The sequence below is a fragment of the Chenopodium album genome, chromosome 26, assembly GCF_948465745.1.
Source record: "Chenopodium album chromosome 26, dcCheAlbu1.1, whole genome shotgun sequence".
NCBI lineage: Eukaryota > Viridiplantae > Streptophyta > Magnoliopsida > Caryophyllales > Amaranthaceae > Chenopodium > Chenopodium album.
Genome location: NC_137859.1, coordinates 32493979 through 32517371, shown reverse-complemented (window position 1 = coordinate 32517371; position 23393 = coordinate 32493979). Strand labels below are relative to the sequence as shown.

General features: G+C 35.2%; 1 protein-coding gene across 1 annotated transcript; it reads right to left on the bottom strand.

Moving 5' to 3' along the window:
* Positions 1-104: 104 nt before the first annotated feature.
* On the bottom strand, positions 105-9558 carry LOC145617777 (polyadenylation and cleavage factor homolog 4-like). Its single transcript, XM_081672527.1, has 7 exons — positions 8764-9558; positions 7090-7191; positions 5914-6174; positions 4692-4811; positions 4148-4573; positions 1845-3602; positions 105-1310 (listed from the first exon to the last, which is right to left on the bottom strand). Exons 1-7 carry the CDS (start codon positions 9133-9135, stop codon positions 1296-1298), a joined length of 3054 nt encoding a protein of 1017 aa, XP_081528653.1. The 5' UTR covers positions 9136-9558; the 3' UTR covers positions 105-1295.
* Positions 9559-23393: the final 13835 nt, after the last annotated feature.

Here is a 23393-nt window from a genome sequence, read left to right as displayed (position 1 = left end):
TAGAGGCACCGCGTTACAAGCTCTCCATTTTCAAATAAAAGTTTCATTTATCTTTTGCATACAATTTTACGTTGGTAACTAATACAATAGTATAGTTCAATTGTTTAATAAAAGGTAAACATAAAAAATAAAAAATGTGAATTTAGTTGATTAAAAATGAAAATTAAAAATAAATAAATAAATAAAATAGCAAAACTTAATAGGTTACAAATCAATTTATAGTACTGTGCACAAATAAACCTTATACAGTTATACTAACAAGATTGATTAAAGAGATTGATTTGGGGAAGGAGGGGGTGGTTAATAAGGTGCTTTTTTAAACCCGCTCTATTAGCAGGCACACCACTGATAAAACACAAGCAACACAAGAAATAGTGTTCAAAACTAAAGCAATAAAATAAACCTGACATTTCCTCAAAAAAAAAAAACATGCATCAATTAAAGGATATTAGCTAACCCTCTGCTTTTTTCTTCTTCGCTGTTTTCTCTCTTTTTTCCCCCTCTTTGGAGGGGAGTGGGCAATTCTTGTGAACGTTACATAGTTCTGCAAAAATGACTCGGAGTACAGGCTTTACAAAAAAAAAAAAAAAAAAAAAAAAAAAAAAAAAAAAAAAAAAAAAAAACATTATTTTAGAGAATCTCCTCAGCAAAAAGCACACATTTTATGCTTCCATGTATACGCCAAAACAACCCCCCCTTCCATCACTCGCCCCTCCAAAAAAAAAAAGGGAAAAAAAATTCGTCCTGTTACTAAAAAACCAAAATTTCAAATTAAGCCACAAAGAAAAAATAAAACTAAGGATGTAAAGGGGTTAAGCTGGAAACGTTTGCGGGCAAATTTAGCTCATGTAAGACCAAGACAATGTATCAGTCTATCAGGTATGAACTCCGGTGACAGGTTGAAATGGGCTGCCTTCTAATAATTTTGCTAGTACTGGACATAATGGACAGTGGCCACTGAGTGTGATAAAGGTAGCAATATCACTTCAACCATGCCAAAATATCCAAGGTGAGAAGTTTGATCCAAATGGACGAGATACGTCCCCATCAGTTCCATATTTACTTTCATGGAACTATAATAACTATCAAAACCAAAATCAGATTTATCCAGTAGAAGCTCTCACAGCCCAATAGCCCATCACATTGATTCAGCTGCAATAATGGAGAAAGAAGATGCATTGTGCAAAGCTTTACCTGTGCCTTTGGCACCAGCTTCCTGAAAAAATTACGGCCACCCTCTTCCTCAGCTGAGAGGGACATACTGTGGTTACTGTATGGATGAATGCCTCAGCTAACTATGTACCCTTTTCCTGCAGATTATGTATATCCAATTAGATCAAAAGAGAGTTTAATACGAAGTAGTACAAATGTACAATAAAGGTACAGCCTTATAATATTTCCCCCCCCCCCCCCCCTTGCAGGCAAGGCTCCCTTATTGGATGATATGTTTACAAATAACTCAGACTCTTGAAAACAAACAAATAGATGCTTGCCACTAAACTTAAAATGCTCGGCACAATTATGCCAATGAAGTATCCAAACAATATCCTCCCTCCAATCCTCCATCCCCAACTTTCCAGAAAAAGGCAATGGAGCAATCCCAAAGAGACGCCCCAAAGAGAAATATGAGACAAACAAAAGGGAGGCAGAGGGAGTAGCTGAGAAGCAAGATCAATGCAAGACAACAAAATACAAATGATCCAAGATCAACCAAATAAAAATAAAGGATAAGTAAGCCTTGTCAGGGAAGAATGCTAAGAACTAATCTTAATAGACTATAAATTAGATGTCAAATTTAAATAAGTAAAAGTCAGCCAAATTAAATTTTAAGGTCGAGAATTTACCACTTTAATACCCCTGATAGATCCCAAGTCACGACCTAAATCACCTGACATACAGTTGGCATGAACAATCAAATTTTGCAAATCGCTCTCACTACAAGATCCTCCTTCCTCAGTGCTTCCAGATGGGGTAGACAAGTAAACTGCTCCCTTGAACATCCATTCATCCCTCTCTTGACTGTAGTAATCTTCAAACAGTTCACCACATAAAAGACACACACATTGACTTTCATCTGCAGGAACCATTTTCTCGGTCTCCTCTCTCATCCTGCTGGACCCCTCCATGATACAAGTGGAATTATAACCAAATGGAAATCCAGCCTTCCCGGCAATCCAGTCCGCAGGCTTTGAATACCATCTCCTGGATGGCTTATTCATGGAATTTGGTATCGAATTTTTAAAAGCGTGCCACTCTGAATGTCTAGCAAGCCTTTCTTGCAGTTTAAATCGAAGACCACATGCAGTGCACTTGTGTGGGAGGTCATCACAAAGTCTGTCAATTACAGCAGGATGCAAATCCCGAAGCACACGAGGTTTGAATTCAAATCCTATAAGATCTTTTTCTTCTTTATTGCTTTGAACTGCATCAGATGCCTTTTCATCGGGCAGCAAAGGAGCCTTTTCATTAGATGGTTTAGGTAGAGTATCAGAAACTTTGGAAATGGATGGCGCTGTAACAGTAGTTACAGAAGCAATAATTGGGCTTTGTGCTTGAATCTGGGAATCAGATTTCACGGAAACTGCGGCAGCAGCTGCATCAGTTTTTGGTGCAGATATCAACCCCTTCGATATCAATGTGCTCAATATTGAAAGTGGGTTTGACTTGACAGCTGCTGCATTTGATGTTTGTGCCAATGAACTGCTCATAAGAGATGGAGGAACAGCAGCCACCAGCGGAGGCATTTCTATTTTACTTCGGGAGACAATAGCGGTTGAATCATGAAGACTTGAAGACGTATCATCCTTTGTACAAATGAAAGCTGATTGTGAGGTGAGAGCAGTAGTTGAAGGAGGTTGAACCCCCATCTGTCCAGAAAGTAAACCACTATTCATCACAGCAGCCAATAAACTACTCACGTTCGACTGCCCTTGCATATTACCAGCAATAGGATTCAAACTATCTGATGAGGTACCTTTCTTCACTGAGGATGAACTAAGCAGCTGCTGAGCTTTCTGGACAATATCAGAAAGCTCGGACTTTGAATTGGGCTGCTGCTCAGAAGATGAGACATGCCTTTGTTGAAAAGAAGGTGTAGGAGAAGGTGGTTTCTGCAGAGCAGCTTGCAACTTTTGCCGATTAAGCATAGAGCCCTGAAAAGTTTTATCACGAACCCCTGCATTTAACTTCCCTGCTACTCTAGGATCAGATCGAACTAAGGAAGATCTCATATGATCTTTATCAATGAGACTTTGACGAGGATCCCTTTTAGATAATGAAGGAGAAGGTGGACGCTGGCTTATCATAGATTGGCCTGGAGATGGTTGACGCCCCATAGATCCTGCAGAAGCTGAAGAGAAACCCAAACTAGAGACTCCAGCAGAGTTAGGACCATTTACAGAGTGAGAGCTCATTTGCTGCAACAAAGGACTTGAACTATCAGCCTGGTGAGGTTCCTGCATCTTCCAGTGGGATAACCTTGGATGTCCAAGAGGCACTTGATCTTTCTGTTCAGAGGAAAGACTATCAGAAGAAAGTTCTCTCTCAAAGTTGGATCCGACTTCAACCGGGCTCTTCCATTTAGGAAGGTGCCTATTCAATTCCTGAAGATTGTGATCCACATTTAGTCAATCAAATCAATGCATACAGTCTTACAAAATAAGATATAACATGTAACACAAGAAACAACTAAGAAATACAGCTAAATTATCAATAACATCAGATGGGCATGCTTGTTGGAATGGAAAGATACAACACAAATTTGCAAAAAAGATCTACGAAATCACAAGGTCAAACTATAATCTAGGACTTTACAGGCAAAATAAAAGATAGAACTCAGAAGGTTTTGTTTTTTTGGAAAAACTTGAGGTCTTTTAGCAGACCCACTGCTTGGGGAGACATAGGATCATTGCATCCAGCAACAGTATTCATCACCCACATGCAGCGTTAACACATCAAAAAGCATAAAATAACCTGAAATACTACATTAACAAGAAATATGTTTATTCATCAAAGAAACATTACAGAATCTTAACATCCATGCGTTTATTCTGGCCTCTAGTCAATTTCCATAGTCAAACATAAATCTCTTTCTGCAAGGAAAAATGATATCGCAGATACTGTGATTATAAATTATTGTGCATCTTACCACTTTCTCAGGATCGTCAGACCAAATTTCTTTCTTTGTGATGCTTGCAGCACCAGGATCCACCTTGGTGCCCAAATCATCCCACATGAACTCCTCTTCTTCAGAGTTTTTCCAGCTCCCAGACATCTCAGCCGCTATTCTTGGCTGTTTCAGCACTGAAGGTATACCACTACTTGCTGGTCTGCCAGCTGCATACTTTGGAATCCCATGCTTAATATCATACCCATTCCTTTCACCAGAAATAGATTCTTCCCCCTCTCTGCCGGCACCAGTCCATCTCTGTCCGACAATCCTCTCACTAGGTTTACCACCAGATGTGCTCAAAGGTCTTGAAAGATCAGATGTAATATCATAATCTCCATATACTGCACCTCCCTGCTTTGGAAGACTTGGTTCTCTCAACGATTCTCTTTGAGGACGCACATTCTAAGGAGAATGAAACAATTCAAAAGAGAGGAAAAAATATTAGGTAAACATTTAAAATTGAGAATAGTAATTACAGTTGGATGTCTAATAGAAATGAGACAATAAGCAGTAACCATACATGCATTTTCATTACAGGATCCATCCACGGCCTTTCAGTTCCTCCAGCAGCAGTTTTCTCTGGTCTCTCTGCATCCTCAGAAGATCCAACCTCTGTGAGACCAATATCTGTTCCTTTCATCTACCCAAGTTGAAAAGTTGATAAGAAGTCAGCACCAGATTTTTATACTTTTAAAATCATAACCACATTATAATTATAATTTTTTAATAAAACAAAAAACGTTTCTAAAGTTGCCAGCCATTTAAGCGGTAGCATCTCCCTATCAGATCAAGAGCTTGAACGACAGCCATACAAATGACACAGCAAGAGTAAGATATGAAACTAATACTCAACAAAGATGATCATACCATGCAGTTTTTCCCTCTGTATACTGTGTTAAAAAGACCATGATTCAAGCGTTAACCTTTTAATTGTGATTAATGCCCAAAGCTACCTACTTTTGTCATGAAGGCATTTTAAATATAATAATGATGTCAATATCCCACATGACAAGTGGAAGAAAGAAACCAAAAGCAAATGAGTATTTCTGAAACATGGACTTGATTGTAACATCCAAATATGGCACAACTCCTAGTAAAGATACAACTAGCAATCACTTTTGGAATTGGAATTGGGTTTAGTCCATGTAATTAAATATTAACATAATCCAATTTTAAATGGCTAGGAAATTCAAGTTATTATAAAATCACTACACTTTCCAGTCTCCGCCCTTTTAAAGAGTTTCCAAATCAATTCTTCCAAATATTCGAAACACTGCAATTAATAGACATCAATAACATGTTCAATTTCATGCACAAGTATAAGCCCGCATGAGCAATATAGCCTAAATTTAAGGTAGATAATTATCCTATACAAAGTATGAAATAATGGCATAATTTGTACATTATTAACATAGAATCTGCGGTTGAGACCAAAAGTAGCATTTTGTAGCTCATCTATTATATCGTTTAACTTCCAGAGTCATGTTTAACAGGCTTAATGATGATCATGCAAGTACTTATTGGCAATAGTTTCAGCAATTAGAACAAACTATACCCTCCAATTCACAGAATGAGATCTAAACATATCTCAGAGAGAAAGAACCATCAAAATTCAATTTGCACGCAGCTATTTAAAGCCTATATACCACATTCAACTGAAACCAAGATATATTTTTTCCTTCAGAATAAGGCACATACCACAATACGAGAATGTTAAGGTCAGAACCAGCCACAGATCTTACCTTACTAGACTGTTGAAGACGCTGTCTCGCTTCCAAATACTTTGGATTCACATGAATACTATGTGGCTGACGCTGAGACTGTGAATCGGACTTGGATGTGGTAGTTCCAGATGATGCACCATTGACAGCAGTAGAGAATCCGAGTTCTTTTTCAATAATCTGCAGTGGCTGGGGAGGGAAAACACCTTTCCAAGTCCCAAAAAGATGCCTCATACCAGCATGTATTGAAGGATCCACATGCCTGTATGCCTTGCAAAACACCTAGATAATCCAGGGGGAGAAATATAAATAGCAAGAAAAAAATAAACATAATATAAGGGACATTCAGTAATTTCTTTAGGAGGAAGGCAATTTATCTGGTGATACTACTACACTATGAGAAAGGCAGCTGGCCTGCTGATAGCCCAAGGGGAGGAGGGGGAGAATTCTTAAAAACACATTCTTAAGAGCACACAACATTCTTATCACTCCAAAAACAAGTGTTTTATAAGATTGAAGAAGGGCGAGACAAGCGGATGTTATTGAATGTTGTGATTTATGAGTTTTAGTGCGGGAAATTAAGAACAAGAAAAAAAATATATAGAAGAAGCAGAGGAAGAATTGTACTAATGGTGCAATTACATCACCAGTACAACCATAAAAGTAGAAAGGAAATTACAAGCATTTTCTGAATGAATATTCTCTCACATCCTTTCCCTTATCACTCCTATTAACTTGTTGCTAGAGCCAAAACTATCCTGCTTACATCACTTTCTCAGTCCATAACTATCCCAGTGAACCTGAATATCACTCTTATTAACTTGTTGCTTGAGCCAAAGCATAACTAACAGTCGACACAATCAAGTGCCTTGTCACATTGCCTAGCAATCTAGCATACATAAGACAAGTACGAGGCTTGGGGTAGTCAGGTGGGTGCACAACAGGGTTTTTTTTGTTCTCTAAACTTGCACAACAGGGTAGTCAGGTGGGTGCACATCACTACATCTCAAATCACAAAAGATTCACAATTTCCGTTGTCACGCCCTTTTACCAGATGCAAAAGAAAAGACATAATTAACACATGCAACTAATCGAACCCAGAATTTCCGCAACAATTTGGGTCAGGCACCGGGGGGGGGGGGGGGGGTTTATAAAGCTTGAAGCAATGACCATCAGAGAAATTATTCATATTCTAACCTCAGGTAACTTTACTGCAAAATACTTGATGTAATCTCTACCAATGTTCTTCACAATACTGTCCAGTAGATAAAGTGAGGGCAACTTCTGTTCTGTAGGAACCTGCAGATTCAAACATTACATTAAAAAAATCAAATCTCATGAAGATGAAAATCCTAAAAAAATTTTAAAAGATGACAATTAAAGAGCAGGCTATAAAGTCATCTTGAAAGACAGTAAGCACTTGACTACTTGAGTACCAATTTACAACAGTCCACAAGTTTTAAAAAAAAAATAAATGCTCACAAATTCCCAAAGTACCTGTAACCCCATTACTCAATGAGACAGTTCATGTCTTAAGAATCCAAAAACGCATGTGTTACCACTCCTAAGCAACTTCTTTACCAATGATAGAGCATCATAAAACTCACTACAGTTCAACTACCTCCTAACTCTACAATATTCCAATATGTCTTACACATGTATATATAAGAGCATCTTACAAAATAAAACAACAGCACTGGTCCTTCCAAATACATCCAAACTATCTAGACATCCTTGATATCGAGCTAAAACTTCATATACCTTGATGTCCAGATCATTTATGCTACTATCATAATGCATCATCAAGAGTAATCATAATTACATTCTACATAACCAAGACTAACTATAATACACTTCAAGGTATTCAGAAATTCAATATGCAGATACCACAGTTTTCAAGGGAAGCAGCACGACAATAAATAAATTTTGCTAAAAATTCATGCAGACATTCATTAAGCACTGTCAGTCCTGAAAAGATGAAAGAAATGCCTGTGAACATAAATCAAATACAAACACCCAATGCGGTGGGATAGAAATGACAAGTCTTGTAGCTTTGTAAACTTATACAGCAGTTTTTAAATCAGACAGAGGTATCATCCTCAACAACACCATCAACATCATCAGTAAGAGTAGAATCCTTGTAATCTTGTCAAACAAGGACATCTATACAGTGTACAACCCAAGATTACTTTGTTGGAGTTACTGACTTTCAGTCTCTTGCCTAACATAGACAAATAATATAACTGTCTTGAACTCATGTTGAACACATTTCATGGTGTAGGCAACAAAGTCAAATTTGCTATAAAACAAAGTTCAGTTTTGCGTTCAGCTTGTTACATAGCTTGAAAGACAGAAACTTGATGTTGCCTGTTAGTTGCAGGGTAAATATCACTATTGGGAACATAGACAAGGTGTCTCCTCGTAGATTCAATCTATGACATTAACATATATATTTATTTGTTAGCTAGTTTCACACTCACAATCCCAACATTGTTCTAACATCCAAATTCGCGCATGAAGAACATTCTTTGAAGCCTCGAAACCATCTTTATGCAGTCAAAAGTACGACAGAGGCATAAATAATTTTCAGAAATCTAAAACAGCAACTTGTAACTACATTGTACTAAGGTTGAATGGCACCTATATGATCCAGAAACACTTCCAATTCATTAATCTGATCTTTTCTTTTTACAATGATTCAATCAAATTAAATCGGCAAGGAATGGATAAAGAAAACGTATGGCTCATCATGATTGCCTGCGCTGTACAACTGAATTAACCTACCTATCAATGCTGCAAATTAACACTATTACAAATACAAAGTAACTAAAGCAACTAAACCATTCATATTAAGCCGAATTTCAAATTCACCTCAAGAATGTTAGAACAAATGGTGGCCGCAATGGCTTTGGCAACCTGCAAATTCTCCCCTGCAATAATCGTCAAGTTCGTAATAATCGGCTTCGAATTAAAGGTTAGCTCAGCTAAAGCTGTCTTGTACTGATTAACCAGCTCCTGATGCTGCTGTAATTGCTGTAAAGACCCACGACCCGAATCATCGGATTCTCTATCGCCCGAATTCGCTCTAAATCGAGTCGCACCTGAACCCGAACCAATCGCCGATCTTTGCAACGGTTGTTGAAATTGCCGGCCGCTGAGAGTTGGGTCTTCAGCTAATCTTGGCTTTTTCGAAATCAAATTCGATCTATCAAACGGAGGTCTTCGAGAACTCTCCATCTCCATTTACAGTATATGATACAAAGACAATAAAATCACGAATTGAAATCAAAACCCTAACCCTAAACTATGTATAATCAAATCCTCTTTATTACAAAGTACAATACCGAATTATTATCAAAATTAAACAATACAAAAATCAAAAATTACAATTAGATCGAATTCCAATCTAACAAAACAAAAAGAAAAAACGATAAAGAACAGAAATGGTTATTACAGAGAAATGAACCCTAACCCTAACCCTAAAATCTAAAATTCAAAATCTAACCCAAAAATCGAGCTTCAAGGATGAAATTGGAGATCCATCAAAGACGAAGAAACATGAATTGGAGAGAAAAGGTGGAGAGATTGAAGTGAGAGTGAGGAAGAGAGAGAGAAATTGGGGGGGCAAAGAGGAGAGAGAAAGGGGCAGAAATGAAGAACGAGGAAGCTCGGTTTTTATTTTATTTTTTTATACATTTTTTTAAGGAAATTACTTCGGTTCTCGTCTTAATCTTATGAGTGATTTTAAGGCTTGTTAATGCAAATTCCTTTGGAAGTTTATATTCCCATGTAATTAAAATCTATCTATATTATAATTTAAGAGTCATTTTTCCAATTTTTAACCACATCCCTCCAAACTATTAATCCTCAAATTCTTTTAACTTTACTTAAAAAAAATTGCATCATAACTTCCACTAAGCAAATTCAATAACTTCCACTATTATATTTACAGATATAAATAAATAACATTATAGTACTCCCTCCGTCCCCAAATGATAGTCCCTTATGGACAAAAATCACGGGAATTAAGAAACTTAAATAAAAGTAGTAAAATTATATTGAAAAGATAAATTTACATTGGGTATGTAAAATAGTAGAGAGAGAAAGTAATAAAAGTACATTGAAAAACAAAATTTACGTGGGAAAGTTAAATTTGCACAAATATTGTTGTAATTGGAGGAAATTTTGATAAAAAATTGATATTAATGGTACTTGAAAAAAGCAAATGGGACTATCAATTTGGGACTAAAAATAGGCCATAAGGGACTATCATTTGGGGACGGAGGGAGTAATAAAAAATAATAAAACATACCATTAATATATCCCGTGCTTTAGCACGGGTACGCCCTGGTTCCTAAGAAATGCCCAATTGTGTTTGGTTAAACATGGGAAGGGAAGGTCCACTTACCTAGGTCCTCCTAGGCAATTAACTTCCTCCATTTTGTGGGAAGTGGAACTTCCTAGGAATTTCTACTTTCCATGAATTTGTCAACCAAACAACACAAGAGAATATTAATTCCTAGAAATTTCTACTTCCCATGTTTTTTGTTGTCAACCAAACACCTTAGATTTTAAACAATTGACTTTTTTTTCTTTGTTGGTGTTTAGAGAGCCATAAAGGCGAAGTGAGAATCGATCCTAAAATCTCCTAACATTGGAAGGGATGCTCTAACCACTTGAATTATCCCTCACTCTCAGGTTATAAATAATTGTGGAGTATAGCATAAATACGGGGCTTAACATTTACGCCCTCCGTTCCTAGATTACATTCCTACTTCTCTCAATTATGTGAAGAATAAATGCTAAAACTAGGAATGTAATTGAGGGACGGAGGAAGCCCAATTTTTCATCACCTTGCACATTTTTTTTCCCTTTAACATCCTAAAGTTAAAACTTAGGTCATTTAACTCATCTGAATTAGCCCAAAAGGTCCTTCTAAAAAAAGTGAATCCTTCCGTGCATTAAACACAATCAAAACTTAATTAGGTCCTTGGTGTTTAACTGCTAAAAGGAATTCGTTTTCAACCATTCCAAAAAATAGTTGTTGCATAATTTTTCTTTACAACAAAAATTCTTAAGCAGAGCCATCTCATTCTCCAATTCTTTCATCTGCACTTGAGATCTGGAAAAAAAAATTGCACAACAAATGTATTAGTTAATTATATTATGTGAGGGCGCAACTAGGGCGGGCAAACCCTGACCCGACCCGAACCCGACCCAAAGTTATCGAGAGAAACCCGAACCCGAATTCGACCCGATTTGAAGTTTTAAACTATTTTTGTTAGTTTCTAAGTGAAGGATTTATGTCTTCGTCAAGTGCAATTACTAGATATATATTATTAGATCAAGTTATGGAGATAATTAAGTTTGTTCTTTTGGGTCGTCATTATCTGTTGCTAGACGTAATCAATGATTTTTAGGCTAGTCAAATAGTCCAAAGCCAAATAGAATGGATCCTATAAGGTCACACAAAAGGGTGCTGGATTGAACAATAGAAAGAAGCCCATTATTGGGCCTCATGGAGTGACCGACCATGTGGGATGAAAGGAAGAGTATTGTGGGCTTGGTTTGGACTCTAATTATACATATGATGTATAAATAGAGGCCTTGCCTAGGGTTTGATAAACAACATAATTAGCTGTCAATTGAGAATAGATTTGCTAGCAACCAAACCCTAGACTCACGCACATACTCTCCCCTCTTCCCTCACGTCCGCACACGCAGGTGGTGCATGTGGTGCACGGTGGTGGTCGTGGTTGTTCGTGGCTCGGTTTTCTCCTCCCCTCTCCGTAGAAGGTGGTTCGAAGTGTTCGTGTCCAACTACCTAGTAGTAGTGGAGGTTCAATCCTATCCCGTGGACAAAGTAGAGGAGCAACACTTGGGGCTCTATTATCTCCCTAATCAACAGTCAATCGCTTGTGGAAATCATGCGTCAAAGGTATGTATTTTGTTATGTGTTATGCTTGTAGATCCTGTTTAGGTGCGAATGAATATGATTCGTGAAATTCCGCATTAAAGTACCTAATAAACTCCTACATTAAGCACAATCTCAACCCAAAATTTGACCCGAACTTGACCTACTGACTCGAATTAATATTGCCACCCCTAGGTGCAACCATATAGTGGTAAAAAGGATTTCCAAAACTATTAAAAATTCTTTTAAAAGGTTCATCACATGTAGGAATTATAAACAATCTAATGGCTTCCACTTCTAGGAATGAATTGATCAAGATCATTAATGGGAACTGAAACATGAGATGATCTAAAGAGAAATGAATTCCTTGAGGAGGCAGAGGTGTAGAACAAGAAGATGACAACATTTTACAGATTGGTTATATATATTTTGCTTGTAAAAATTGTATTACCTTAATGTAGTTGCTCAGTTTGTGATATTTGACCGATGATAGGAATCAGTCTAACTTTGATCGATGAAATGCAAGCAATGAAAAAGATGTATGAACAATAATTTATGAATATAATTATGGTTTATAACTTAATTTTATGAATAAGTGACTTACTATTGCTTGACTGTTGTAGCCATTTGCGTATGTGTAAACTCTCATTCCCTGTTATGCATTGGTAGATTCACCTGACTGCTGTTATCTGCCACTTTTTCCTTTGGATATGTTTGTAGTCATTGTTTTTTGTTGTTTCTTAGAAGATTCGTGTGTTGTTGGCTCACTTGACTCTCCAATTTGTGTGGACTTATGTGGCCTTTCGTGCAGTAGTGAAAGTGTCTTGTAGTGGCAAAGGGCACATCCTTTTGTTGTGACTAGGGTGTCCACAATTTGTGCATTTATGCACTTCACCCTTCTTAGACAACTTGCACCCTAAAATCTCACCAAAAGAAGGCTATTTCTTTGTAGTTGGTTCGTTCTGTAGTTTTTTCACCACTGGTGCCTATATTTGGGCATAAGGAGATTATGGCCACTCTTGGGGACCATTTAATGGCTCAAGAAAATATTCATATGCCTTTAAGTATATTTCTTTATTGAACCATGAAGAAACATAATATTCTAGGTGCTCAACAACCTTCCATGTTCGAGTTTTCGGTTTTTCGGATAATTTTGCTTAGCCTTATTGAAAACTAGTATCTTATCATGTTAATGTTAATTTACCTATTACTACTCGTGAATATACACTTAGAGAAAGATCCTAGAGATCTATATGACAAAAAAAATCGGTTAGTTATTATATTCCCTTACTTAAATGACAAAAAAAATAGTTAGATTTCATACGAGCAGCTAGCTCATTACTTTCTATGAAAATAAAGTTATTACCCCAAGATAACGCTAACCCGATTTCTTTAATTACATGTGTCGTGTTGTATCAAATAAACTCGTGTAATTAAATGTGTCACAAACCTATGGATATCAATGGGGCAGGGCGGGGCAAATATTGACCTTTGTGTAAAAAGTTAATTAAGACCTCAACCACTAGACTGCTGAACATATATTTGTAGGGAATAATTTCAAGCATCCCAAACTTGAACCCCACTGTGATCATACAATAAAGCATGCATAGTGGCGTCCAAAGGGAAGAAAGCTAGAGCAAAAGAGTCGCCAACAAGTTTTAGAAACTTTAAAACCGTTCACAGGGTGAATGTTACACCCCTTCACAATCCATGAGATCGCTAACTCTATAGTGGTCTGGAACCATGACTGGATATTCGGGGATGAATGTACGAATCCAACCTGAAAGAAATTGAACCCGCCCTAAAAATAGGCCTCTACTTTATTCTTCTCATATTCATGTGCGCTTTCTAACTAACATGCAATCATTAGATTAGCCCTAAACCTATTTAATCTATGCTGGTTGAATATTAATGCACAAACAAAACTATTATTGGCAATCACTAGAATTAAAAGCATATTAGCTTAAACCAAATTATTAATTATCTTATTAAGCGTGATTTCAAGTACAAATTCCCTTTAAACTTGCATAAAAGGCGTGATCAAGCAATAACAATAATAATATCAAGCAACATAATATCAATAAATTATATATAACTATAACAATCATCATAATCATCATATTAATAAAGCTTAATAATAATAGCAAGATTCTAGGCATGATACTAACAAGATTTATAACAAATCCTAGCTTGTCACTAAACATTAAAGATCAAAGTTTTAACCCTAACATGGTACTAACATGATATTAGAAAGAATAGAAAACACCCGAAACATGATACTAGAAAAGTAGAAAGCAATAACAACATCTTGACATGATACTAGGAATTAAAATAATCTTAACATGCTTTCTACATTGAAATAATAGATAAGTAATGAAATTACTTACTTTGATGTCTCGTACCTCTTTCTAATTGATGGGTGTCATAAATGGCACCCATTTGATGAGCATTTAGGTTGTTTTTATCCTCTTTCTTTGGCTTTCATGCTTCATAAATTCTTAGTTTTATGCTTTGTTGCTTAGTTTTACCTTTCCTCTCTTATTTTGTAGCTTTTGTGTATTTCGTTGGTTTCCTAGCCTTTTCTCCTTTATTTGCTCTATTTTCGTGGTTGTAGGTATTGTACGAGGTTCGGGTCTTGATTTTGGTGATCCACTAAGGTGGAGGAAGCTTTTGGAGCAAGCTCATGGCATTTGGAAAGCTCAGGATGCAAGGAAGTGGAAATTCCAAGTCTTGGCTCTTGCGCTCGCATGTCGTGCTACCATTAAGAAGTGGTGTATCCACCACTCTAAAGCCTTAGCTACTGCCACTCCTAGTGTTCATCACCATCATAAGTCATGCGACAATAGCGAACGCACGAAGCCGCGAGATTCTCGAAGGAACCCAGGGAGGCGCGGCCGCACCTAGGGGTGGTGCGGGCACACCTAGGGGTGGCGCGGCCCTTATGCTCGGTTTTTGGTGATTTTGCGCCTCTATATATATCTTTTTAAACCCGATTTTTGTAGCAACTTTTCATAGAAGATTTTGATCATATTCTTAGCTTAGTTGAGAGCTTCTCTCTCTAGTTTTTAGGAGTAGATTTTAGAGACAGAAAGTGAGGAATTTCAATGGTGATTGAGAGATTGAAGATTCAATGGTGACAATTGTAATGGAGATCTTCTCTATTATCAATGAACATTTCTAAACTCTATCTCATTTATTGTTTTGTTTAATATTGATGTTTGGTTTGTTTGATTTTGATTGGATTTTGATGATTGATCTTTGATTAGTGTGATTGTTCTTCTTAGATTGTTGATTCTTGATTTCTTTAATTATTTGTTGATTTGATGATGTTGTTAGAGTAGTTGTTTGGCTAGGGATAGGATGAAGCTTATGATGATGTGATGGATTGATGTAGATTGGGGGAAATTGATGGAGTTGATGATGTGATTAAATTGATTAATTGATTATGTGCATGTGTGTGTTTGATTTAGGCTTGATCACCCTAGTTATTCGCACTAGATTGCATTGTAAGTTCACATTGATACGAACAATTAATTTGTGGCTTGCATTTACACGATTGAGGTGTCTTGTGATGTTTCCTAGCTAGAGTTTATCGTAGTTGACGCTAGTTAGACCTCTAGCATAATAGCTTGATATGCTCTATTGGTTGCATGGTTGATCTTCCCTCACATTGCTTGACTTAGTCAACTTCCTATCCCAATTTGCTATGTTCATTGCTATTATATGTGAATCCTAATCCCTAGCACTTTATTTGTTTGGTTTCTTTTTCTTAGTAGTTGTTAGTATCTCCTTTTATCCTTAGACTTCGACCTAGCTTAGGCACATAATTGAAAGCACTTACACATTACCGTTCCTTTGGGTTCGACCCTTGACTTACCTCTATACTTGTATTTAGGTTTGTTGAGTGTTTATAAATTTTGTTTGGCTTAGGGAGGATTAGTCCAACGACCTAGTTCACCCCACGTCACTAATAACAAAATACACGCATTAGTAAATTTCAATAAAATATAAAAATCGAAAAATTATATTAAAGAATTGAAAAGAGTTTAGAAATTGGATTTAGGGTCCAAAGCCTCAGAAAGTATCAACCTTTCACGTGTAGGGCGAAGACAACTTCAAACTTGGCTAGGTGTGTCTAGAACTAATGTATGCGGTATGGTGTTTTGTAAAAGATGGTTTAGAAAAGCTAGAGGGAGGAAGGAAAAGTTATATTGCTTAAAGAGAGAAGAGAAAGAATTAGAGAATTCTGAGTGATTTGAAAACGGAGGTCTAGGACCCTATTTATAGGAAAACAGTATGGAAACCGATAGAAAAGACATCAAGTTCCATTCGGAATAAAATACCTCCTGTCACCAGACGACATGGACTAGCGCCGGGCGACGGGGACCAGCGTCCAGCGCCAGGCGACAGACTCTGTCATTTGGCGCTAATTAAAAGATAAACGCGGTTTGTACGGAATCTTTTTCCTAATATAATTAAGTAATTAGACTTCACGTTAAACAATTTTAAGATCAGATTACATAAAACACTTATTCTATTCCAAATAAAACTCTTTAAAATATACTTATCAATCCTAATTCCTGTAGAATTTAAAAGAACCTTCTAGATTATTCTAAAAGACTAAAGTCAATCCTAAAAACTTTAGGAATAATAATTAATAAACCCTCCTCTAGATCACTGGGCCGCATATAAAATTCATTTCAGGCCCAATTTAGTATTTTGATCATAACTTTCTCATTATTCATCGGAATTTGGCTTATAATATATCGTTGGAAAACTCTTTTGCGTGCCCAATCGAACTACACCATTATTGGACCCTTATCATGGACCAAACTAAATTGGGCTGGCTATTTCCATAAATAGAGTACGGAAAAAAATTCAATAAACAGAAAGAAAGAGATATTTAAATAAAAATAACCGCATCACTAGACTTTTCACACTTTCACTTCGTTCGATAATCAAATGACGTGAAAGGTATTCATCGCTAGGTTTGGTTTTGGGGAGACACATTTGGGTGTCTACAATACTGATACTTAGGGAGTGTTTGGTTCACTTTATTTTTGCTTATCTGAACTTATCTGATCTGATTTGGTTTGGTTTGGTCTGGTCTGATCTGTTCTACTTAAATCTTTCTATACGAAAAAAATATATCAAGTGGGGTCTGGTTAGATTCGTAATAATGTGTATTTTATTAATATGATGTTTTCATAATTTTTTTCGTTACGAAATTAAAGATATTTGGGATAAAAAACTGCACATAAAACGATGATCTCATCTGAACTTATTTTTTCTGAAATAAGTAAAAATAAGGTGAATTAAACAAAGCCTTAGTATTTTTCAAAAAAAAAAAAAAAACAAAGCCTTAGTACATTGTATTATATTTAACCCATGTTTACTACTTCTCTTAAAAATATAAAGAAAAAAGCAAATAACAAGCGAACAACAACTGTTCTCTGAAGTCTTTTCAGCCACCCTACAGCTGAAGGTCCGACCACAGTTCAACCCATGTCCTGCAATTTAATCTGAAGTAAGCTTTTAAACTGCAATTTTTTTAATTAATTAACTTGTTGGTTGAATTTGTGTAAATTAGTCTAGTTATAATTGAGTAGATGAATAAAACTTGAAAAGGATTGCAATTTTGCACTTAGTGTTAAAAACTGTTGGAAGTTCTTGATATAAAACAAGAGTGTTCGAAGAAAACAAGAGAAAAAGAAACACAAATGAAAGGGAAAAGTCCCACATTGGTTGGGGAAGAGTGTCTTGTCTTGCTTTAATATTGTAGTGATTTAGCACTACTTAGTGGAGTGAGCGGGAGGTGGGGTGTTATACCACACACGCACGCGCGCGCGAGCCGGGTCGGGCTCGGGACATGGGGAATGTGATGCGTAGGCGTGGGTGGGCTGTGGGCCCGGACTAATTGTTACAGCCGTTTCCCTTATTTTTGCTAGCCGTTTTCCTTGATTCATGCTAGCCGTTTTCCTTGATTCATGCTGGTCGTTTCCTTCTCTTCAGCTGGTCGTTTCTCTCCTCCACTCTATAAATACTCGGTTCATCTTCAGCAAAAAATACAAAACATTCTTACCTTTCTCTTCTCTAAAAAAATACTAGACACGAGTTCTTATTCTTTCTGTCTTCTGGGCAAGTGTTCTAAATTCCTGTCGGGTTTGTGAGTGCACATATTCATCGCTAGTCTACTGCACTGGGAGGTAGCGCGGAATCGTCTTTTAGGTCAGTGGTTCGCCACGACACGGCTACTGTTAATTTGGTTCACGCATCAAGAGATAAGTAATTTTTGTATTGTTGCTTATATATAGTATATCAATTAGGTTAGAACCCGTGCGATGCACGGTATATATAAAACCTTATTTTAATTTTTACATTTTAAAAATAAATCGCTATTATACATTAATATAAATAAGAATTACGTATATTTTGTAATTTTAAAATTTTTTATTTTAATCAAAATTATGATATAGTATCGGTTCAACATTGTTTAATTCATAGTTCAATGTAGGAGGTCATTTATTAGTGTGCTATTTAAAATTGTTTCAATTTCCTACGATAAATTGATAGATTTTAGTTGTAATGTAGAAGCTTCCAATATTTAAATTTCAAAAAAGTTGGAATAAAAAAAGAAGAAAGATGACATCATCATTGCATTTAGGCGGAAAATTTTTATTAAGAAAACGAGGCATGAAAAATGATGATGTCAGCAACTTCTGTTTTAGTAATAGTTAATAGACTACTTGTATACAAAAAAAAAAAAAAACTACTTGTATACAATTTGGTTTGTTTAACTTAATGACTATCAAATTATCACAAGATTGGTGTTAAATTATCATTGATTTTATGGTGTTGAATATAATTTATTCTAGAAGCGCTCTTCACATTCTCCATTGAAGCGCCTTCTGATACTTCTATCCGATTTCAGTAGCTTCCGAGGTAAGTTGTTTCTTATGTAATCATCATATCAATTTCATATTCTAGCTAGGGTTTATCGTTGATCTAATCTTTTTTTTTTTAATATCAAAATATATCATAAATTAAAAGTCATATGACTTGGCCAAGGGTTACTAGTTCGGTCAGGGATCACTAGGTCAGAGAGGTTACTTAGTCGGGGGTTACTAGGTTAGAGGGGTTATTTTGTCAGGGATTACTTAAAGGGTTACTTGGTCATGGGTTACTTAAGGGGTTACTAGTCCGGCCAGGGGTTACTAGGTCAGAGGGGTTACTTAGGGGTTACTTAAAGGGTTACTAGGTCAGGGGTTATTAATTAAGAGAATCAGGATACTAGGTCAATGATGGTTTATTTGGTCAAGGGTTACTTATGTGTTAGCTGGCCACACCGTGTGGCCGACCACACACAAAACTTGTTGTTGGTCATATGCTTAAGTCTTTTGTCAATTAGGTTATTATTTTAAAATCTCAAGTCATTAAATTTATTAGACCATTTTTATCAATTTAGATTATTTTTAAGGAAAAAGACGGGGCTGATAGGAAAACCATATTTTAATTAAGGCTCTGTTCACTCCACCTTATAAAAATAATATTAAGTAAAATAAGTTCAGCTCAATTAAATTAAATTAATTTCAGTTTATTAAAACAAGTTCAGTACAGTAAAATTCTGGGCCTGTTCACATTTACTTAATTTCAGTTCAGTTCAGCTCTAATCAGTTTAGTTTAGTTCTGTTCAGCTCCAATCAATTTAGTTCAGTTCAGCTCCTAATTTCTCTCTCTCATAAAATATTCATTTTAGCTCAGTTCAATTCCAATCAGTTCAGTTCAGCTCCAATCAGTTCAGTTCTGTTCAGTTCAGCTCAGTTAAGTAAATACTAATTTAAGTATAAACAGGCCCTCGGTTTTCTTACAAAAAGAATTATAATAGAAATCTATAAAAATAATTTCAGTTCAGCAAAAATAATTTAAGTTCAATAAAATAAATTTATGTTCAATAAAAAAAAATTAAGTTCAGCAAATATAATTTTGTTTAAGTGAAAATAATTTCAGTTTAGCAAAAATAAGGTGAAGTAAACGGAACCTAAATCTATAGTATCTGAAATCTACATTCTGTGACATTAATCATAAATTTATTTGTATTAGATTAAATGCATTCTAAAATTCGGAAGGGGCGAAAGCTAGTTATATGTATAAGGGACTTTTGGGCTTCACTTCCCAAAATAATAATAATACTTTTTTTTTGTAAGCTTAAGTAAATTTCGTGAAAAAACCGCTGAAGGTGATAGCAATTTTATACATTAAAACCGCAAATGTTGATAGTTTTTTTTTTTTTTTTTTTTTTTGAGTTTATCATAATTGAAATGCAATGTTAAATGTTCTCATATACAGTACAAGTGTAATACTTCCTTCGTTTTTTTATTTGCATCATTTAAGAATGCACAAAGTTTTAGAAGAGTAATAAAATATTGTGAGTGGTGAATAAATTATTATAGTTAAGTAAGATAGTGATCATGGAAGAGAAGGTATGTGAGAGAAGAAAGATAATTTTATTATTTAAGTGGGAACTATGGAAGAGAGGTAAATGATAAAATAATTTGAGTGGGGTTTAAAATAAGAAAGAGAAATGATAAAATATAGTAAAAAGTTACCAAATATAGAAGTGATGAATTTCAAAAAAAACCAAAAGATCTTGGGTGAACCTGGACCTTATGGTGTCACGTGCTGCAATCCATTCCAACAACAGTCCACCCACAAAATAGTCGGTTAAGTCTTGGCGCATAGCGCCTATTGATTTCAGCGTATATAGGATGACAATTTTGCAATTAAAAAGTACTATTCAGATAACTTATAATTTAGTGGTACATTATACATGCATAATGGTACATTATAATGTACCATTAGAGAGTCAGCTTTTTCCAGAATTTGAAACTTATAGATGGTAAAAAGTACCACTACACTCGTAGTAGTCTATAAAAAATACTATTTAGACAAATTATACTTTAGTGGTACATTATACATGCATAATGGTACATTATAATGTACCACTAGAGAGTCAGTTTTTTTTAGCTGTAAAAATTGAATCAGCGGAAATTACTCTCTTACCCTCCTATTTACATAGCTCGCCCATAGGCGCTATGCGCCTAGACTCACTCTACTTTCATAAACAACAGTAATAAAAAAAATAATAAAAACCAGTTGTACTCGATCTAATTCCTCTGCAAAGAAGATGATGGACGAAATTACGATGCAAAATTCTTGCTCCTTGGTTTCTCTCTCATAATTATTGTCAAAGGAATTTTAGCGATAGGTGTTTATTGGAGCACCATTGTTTCGGATCATCAATTTTGGTAAGAACATTAGGTTTTCCTCTAATTAGAGCATTTAATTCTGCTTTAACTTTTTTCATCGATTTGAAAATCTTAATCAATTTCTGTTTCATTAGTGTATAATTATGGGTTTATATTTATTGATTGAAACGATGATATGATAGTTGTGTTGATTTTTCATAGCTTCAATGCATGGTGGAAAATTACATAAACAAGTTTTATTTTACCCTTTTTCGATGATATAGTCAATTTTTTGTAGTTATTGTATTTTTACACATAGTGACTCTTATTGTAAGTATAAAACCCATAGTTAAATATAGTCATTTTTTGTACTTATTGTATTTTTACACATAGTGACTCCTATTTTTAAATATAATAATCCATTGTACATTGTTTCACCCACCGTCTCTTATTAATGACATTGAAGAAGATATTAAGCAATTTGGAGAGTGCAGAGGGAGATAACTAGCTTTGCCGTGCGTGCTTTGAGGAGAGAGAGAAGTTCTTTGCAGAACTTTGAGGAGATAGAAGAGAGGAAAGAGGAGAGAGAATAGAAAGAAGAGAGAGGGAAAGTATCGTGAAATAGCATCTGGAAAAAGGTTACTTTCTTCAGTCCTCACACACTCACACGTGCTAGCAAATTTGGTCCACAATAAGTTTATTGTAGACCAAATTTATTTAAGAATTTTTACAAAAAAAAAAAAAACCATAAAAGGAAAGTGATGTAGATTAAAAAAAAAAAAGAAGAGGAGGAAGTATAGTAATTTAGGTTATCTTGAAGTAGAGGATATTTGAAGTGTTATTGCCAATGTCACCTGATCTTCTATCCAATGAAACTTTACCCTTTTTATTTTATTTATTTATTTATTTATTTTTTTTGAAAAATGAAACTTTACTTGTGGGTCGGCGTTAGGTCAGTGGGGTCGATTGGGGAGAATTGATGCCTTTTTTCCATTTTTTTTAAAAAAAATATATTTCACCTCACTGCGTAATGTATGATGCTAATTACTATAATTATTTATGATCGAATTAGCAGAATTATTTTTGAAAACTAGTATCTTATCCGGTTAATTTGACCCTTACTATTCATGAATATACACTAAGGCCCCGTCCACTTTGACTTATTTTTGCTGTACTGAATTTATTTTTACTGAAACAAAATTATATTTACTGAACTTAATTAAATTAATTTTATTTTACTGAATTGAAATTATTTTTACTGAAATAAAATTATTTTTACTAATTTTCTATTATAATTCTTCTTTTAAAAAACTGAATTTTATTGAACTGAACTTATTTTTACTGAACTGAAATTAATTTTACTGAATTGAACTTATTTTACTGAACTTATTTTTACTTAATATTATATTTTTAAGGTGAAGTGAAGGGCCTTAGAGCATGTTTGGTTGGAGTGTTTTTCGATTGGAAACTAATTCAAATAAACCATTACCGTTACCAAGTGTTTAGTTGAAAGGTTTGGGTAACAATTACCATTACTCAAGGGTAGTGGCTTCCACCCATTTGTTGCCTCTCTAAAACCTAAGGTAAAAATTACCCTTACACTCCTCAAACAAAAATCAAAAACTTTTGCATGCCTCCGATTTACAATAATTTTATTGTAAATCGAACATTTTGCTAAAAAAGTGACCCTTTTTTTTTACAAAAGTGACCCATATTTTCACAAAAGTGACCCATATTTTCACAAAAGTGACCTTTTTTTCCACAAAAGTGACCCCTTTTTCACAAAAATGACCCCTTTTTCACAAAAGTGACCATTATTTTCACAAAAGTGACCCCCTTTTTTCACAAAAGTAATTAAGCTACATATGCAAAGTAGAGTATCAAAATCAACAAAAATAAACACAAAATTATCAATAGTCATGAAAAACTGTACAATCACTCAAACAAATCAAAAGTCACCGCCAGAACCACCGCTAGCGATGCCGATGGCGCTGAAACCATATCATCGCCGATTCCACCATTTCCGACCATCTCACCGAGCAAAGCGACGACAAAAGTTACCTATAACTCACAAAAATACTTGTAGATAGCCTCCATAGCCAAAATCATTGAAGCTAAGCCAAAGTCTAGCCCCAGATATGTAGTTTCTTAATGGACGAAACTAATTACAAAAATATGAACAAATAGATTATAAAAAAAATTAGATTAGAAATAAATTCAAACAATATAAGTTCAATTTCGTGTAGGTGTTTAGAAATACTAATTGCGGAAAAAAAAAACATGAATCATATTCATACTACCTAATCCCAAGATCTAATGCATAACACATAAAGAACATATAA

Coding starts and splice junctions, on each gene's coding strand:
- LOC145617777 (XM_081672527.1), bottom strand. CDS start 9,135: ATGGAGATGGAGAGTTCTCGAAGACCTCCGTTTGATAGATCGAATTTG. Junction 6,175..7,089: donor TTGCAGTAAAGTTACCTGAG/GTTAGAATATGA, acceptor TGGATTATCTAG/GTGTTTTGCAAGGCATACAG. Junction 3,603..4,147: donor CTGACGATCCTGAGAAAGTG/GTAAGATGCACA, acceptor CACAATCTTCAG/GAATTGAATAGGCACCTTCC.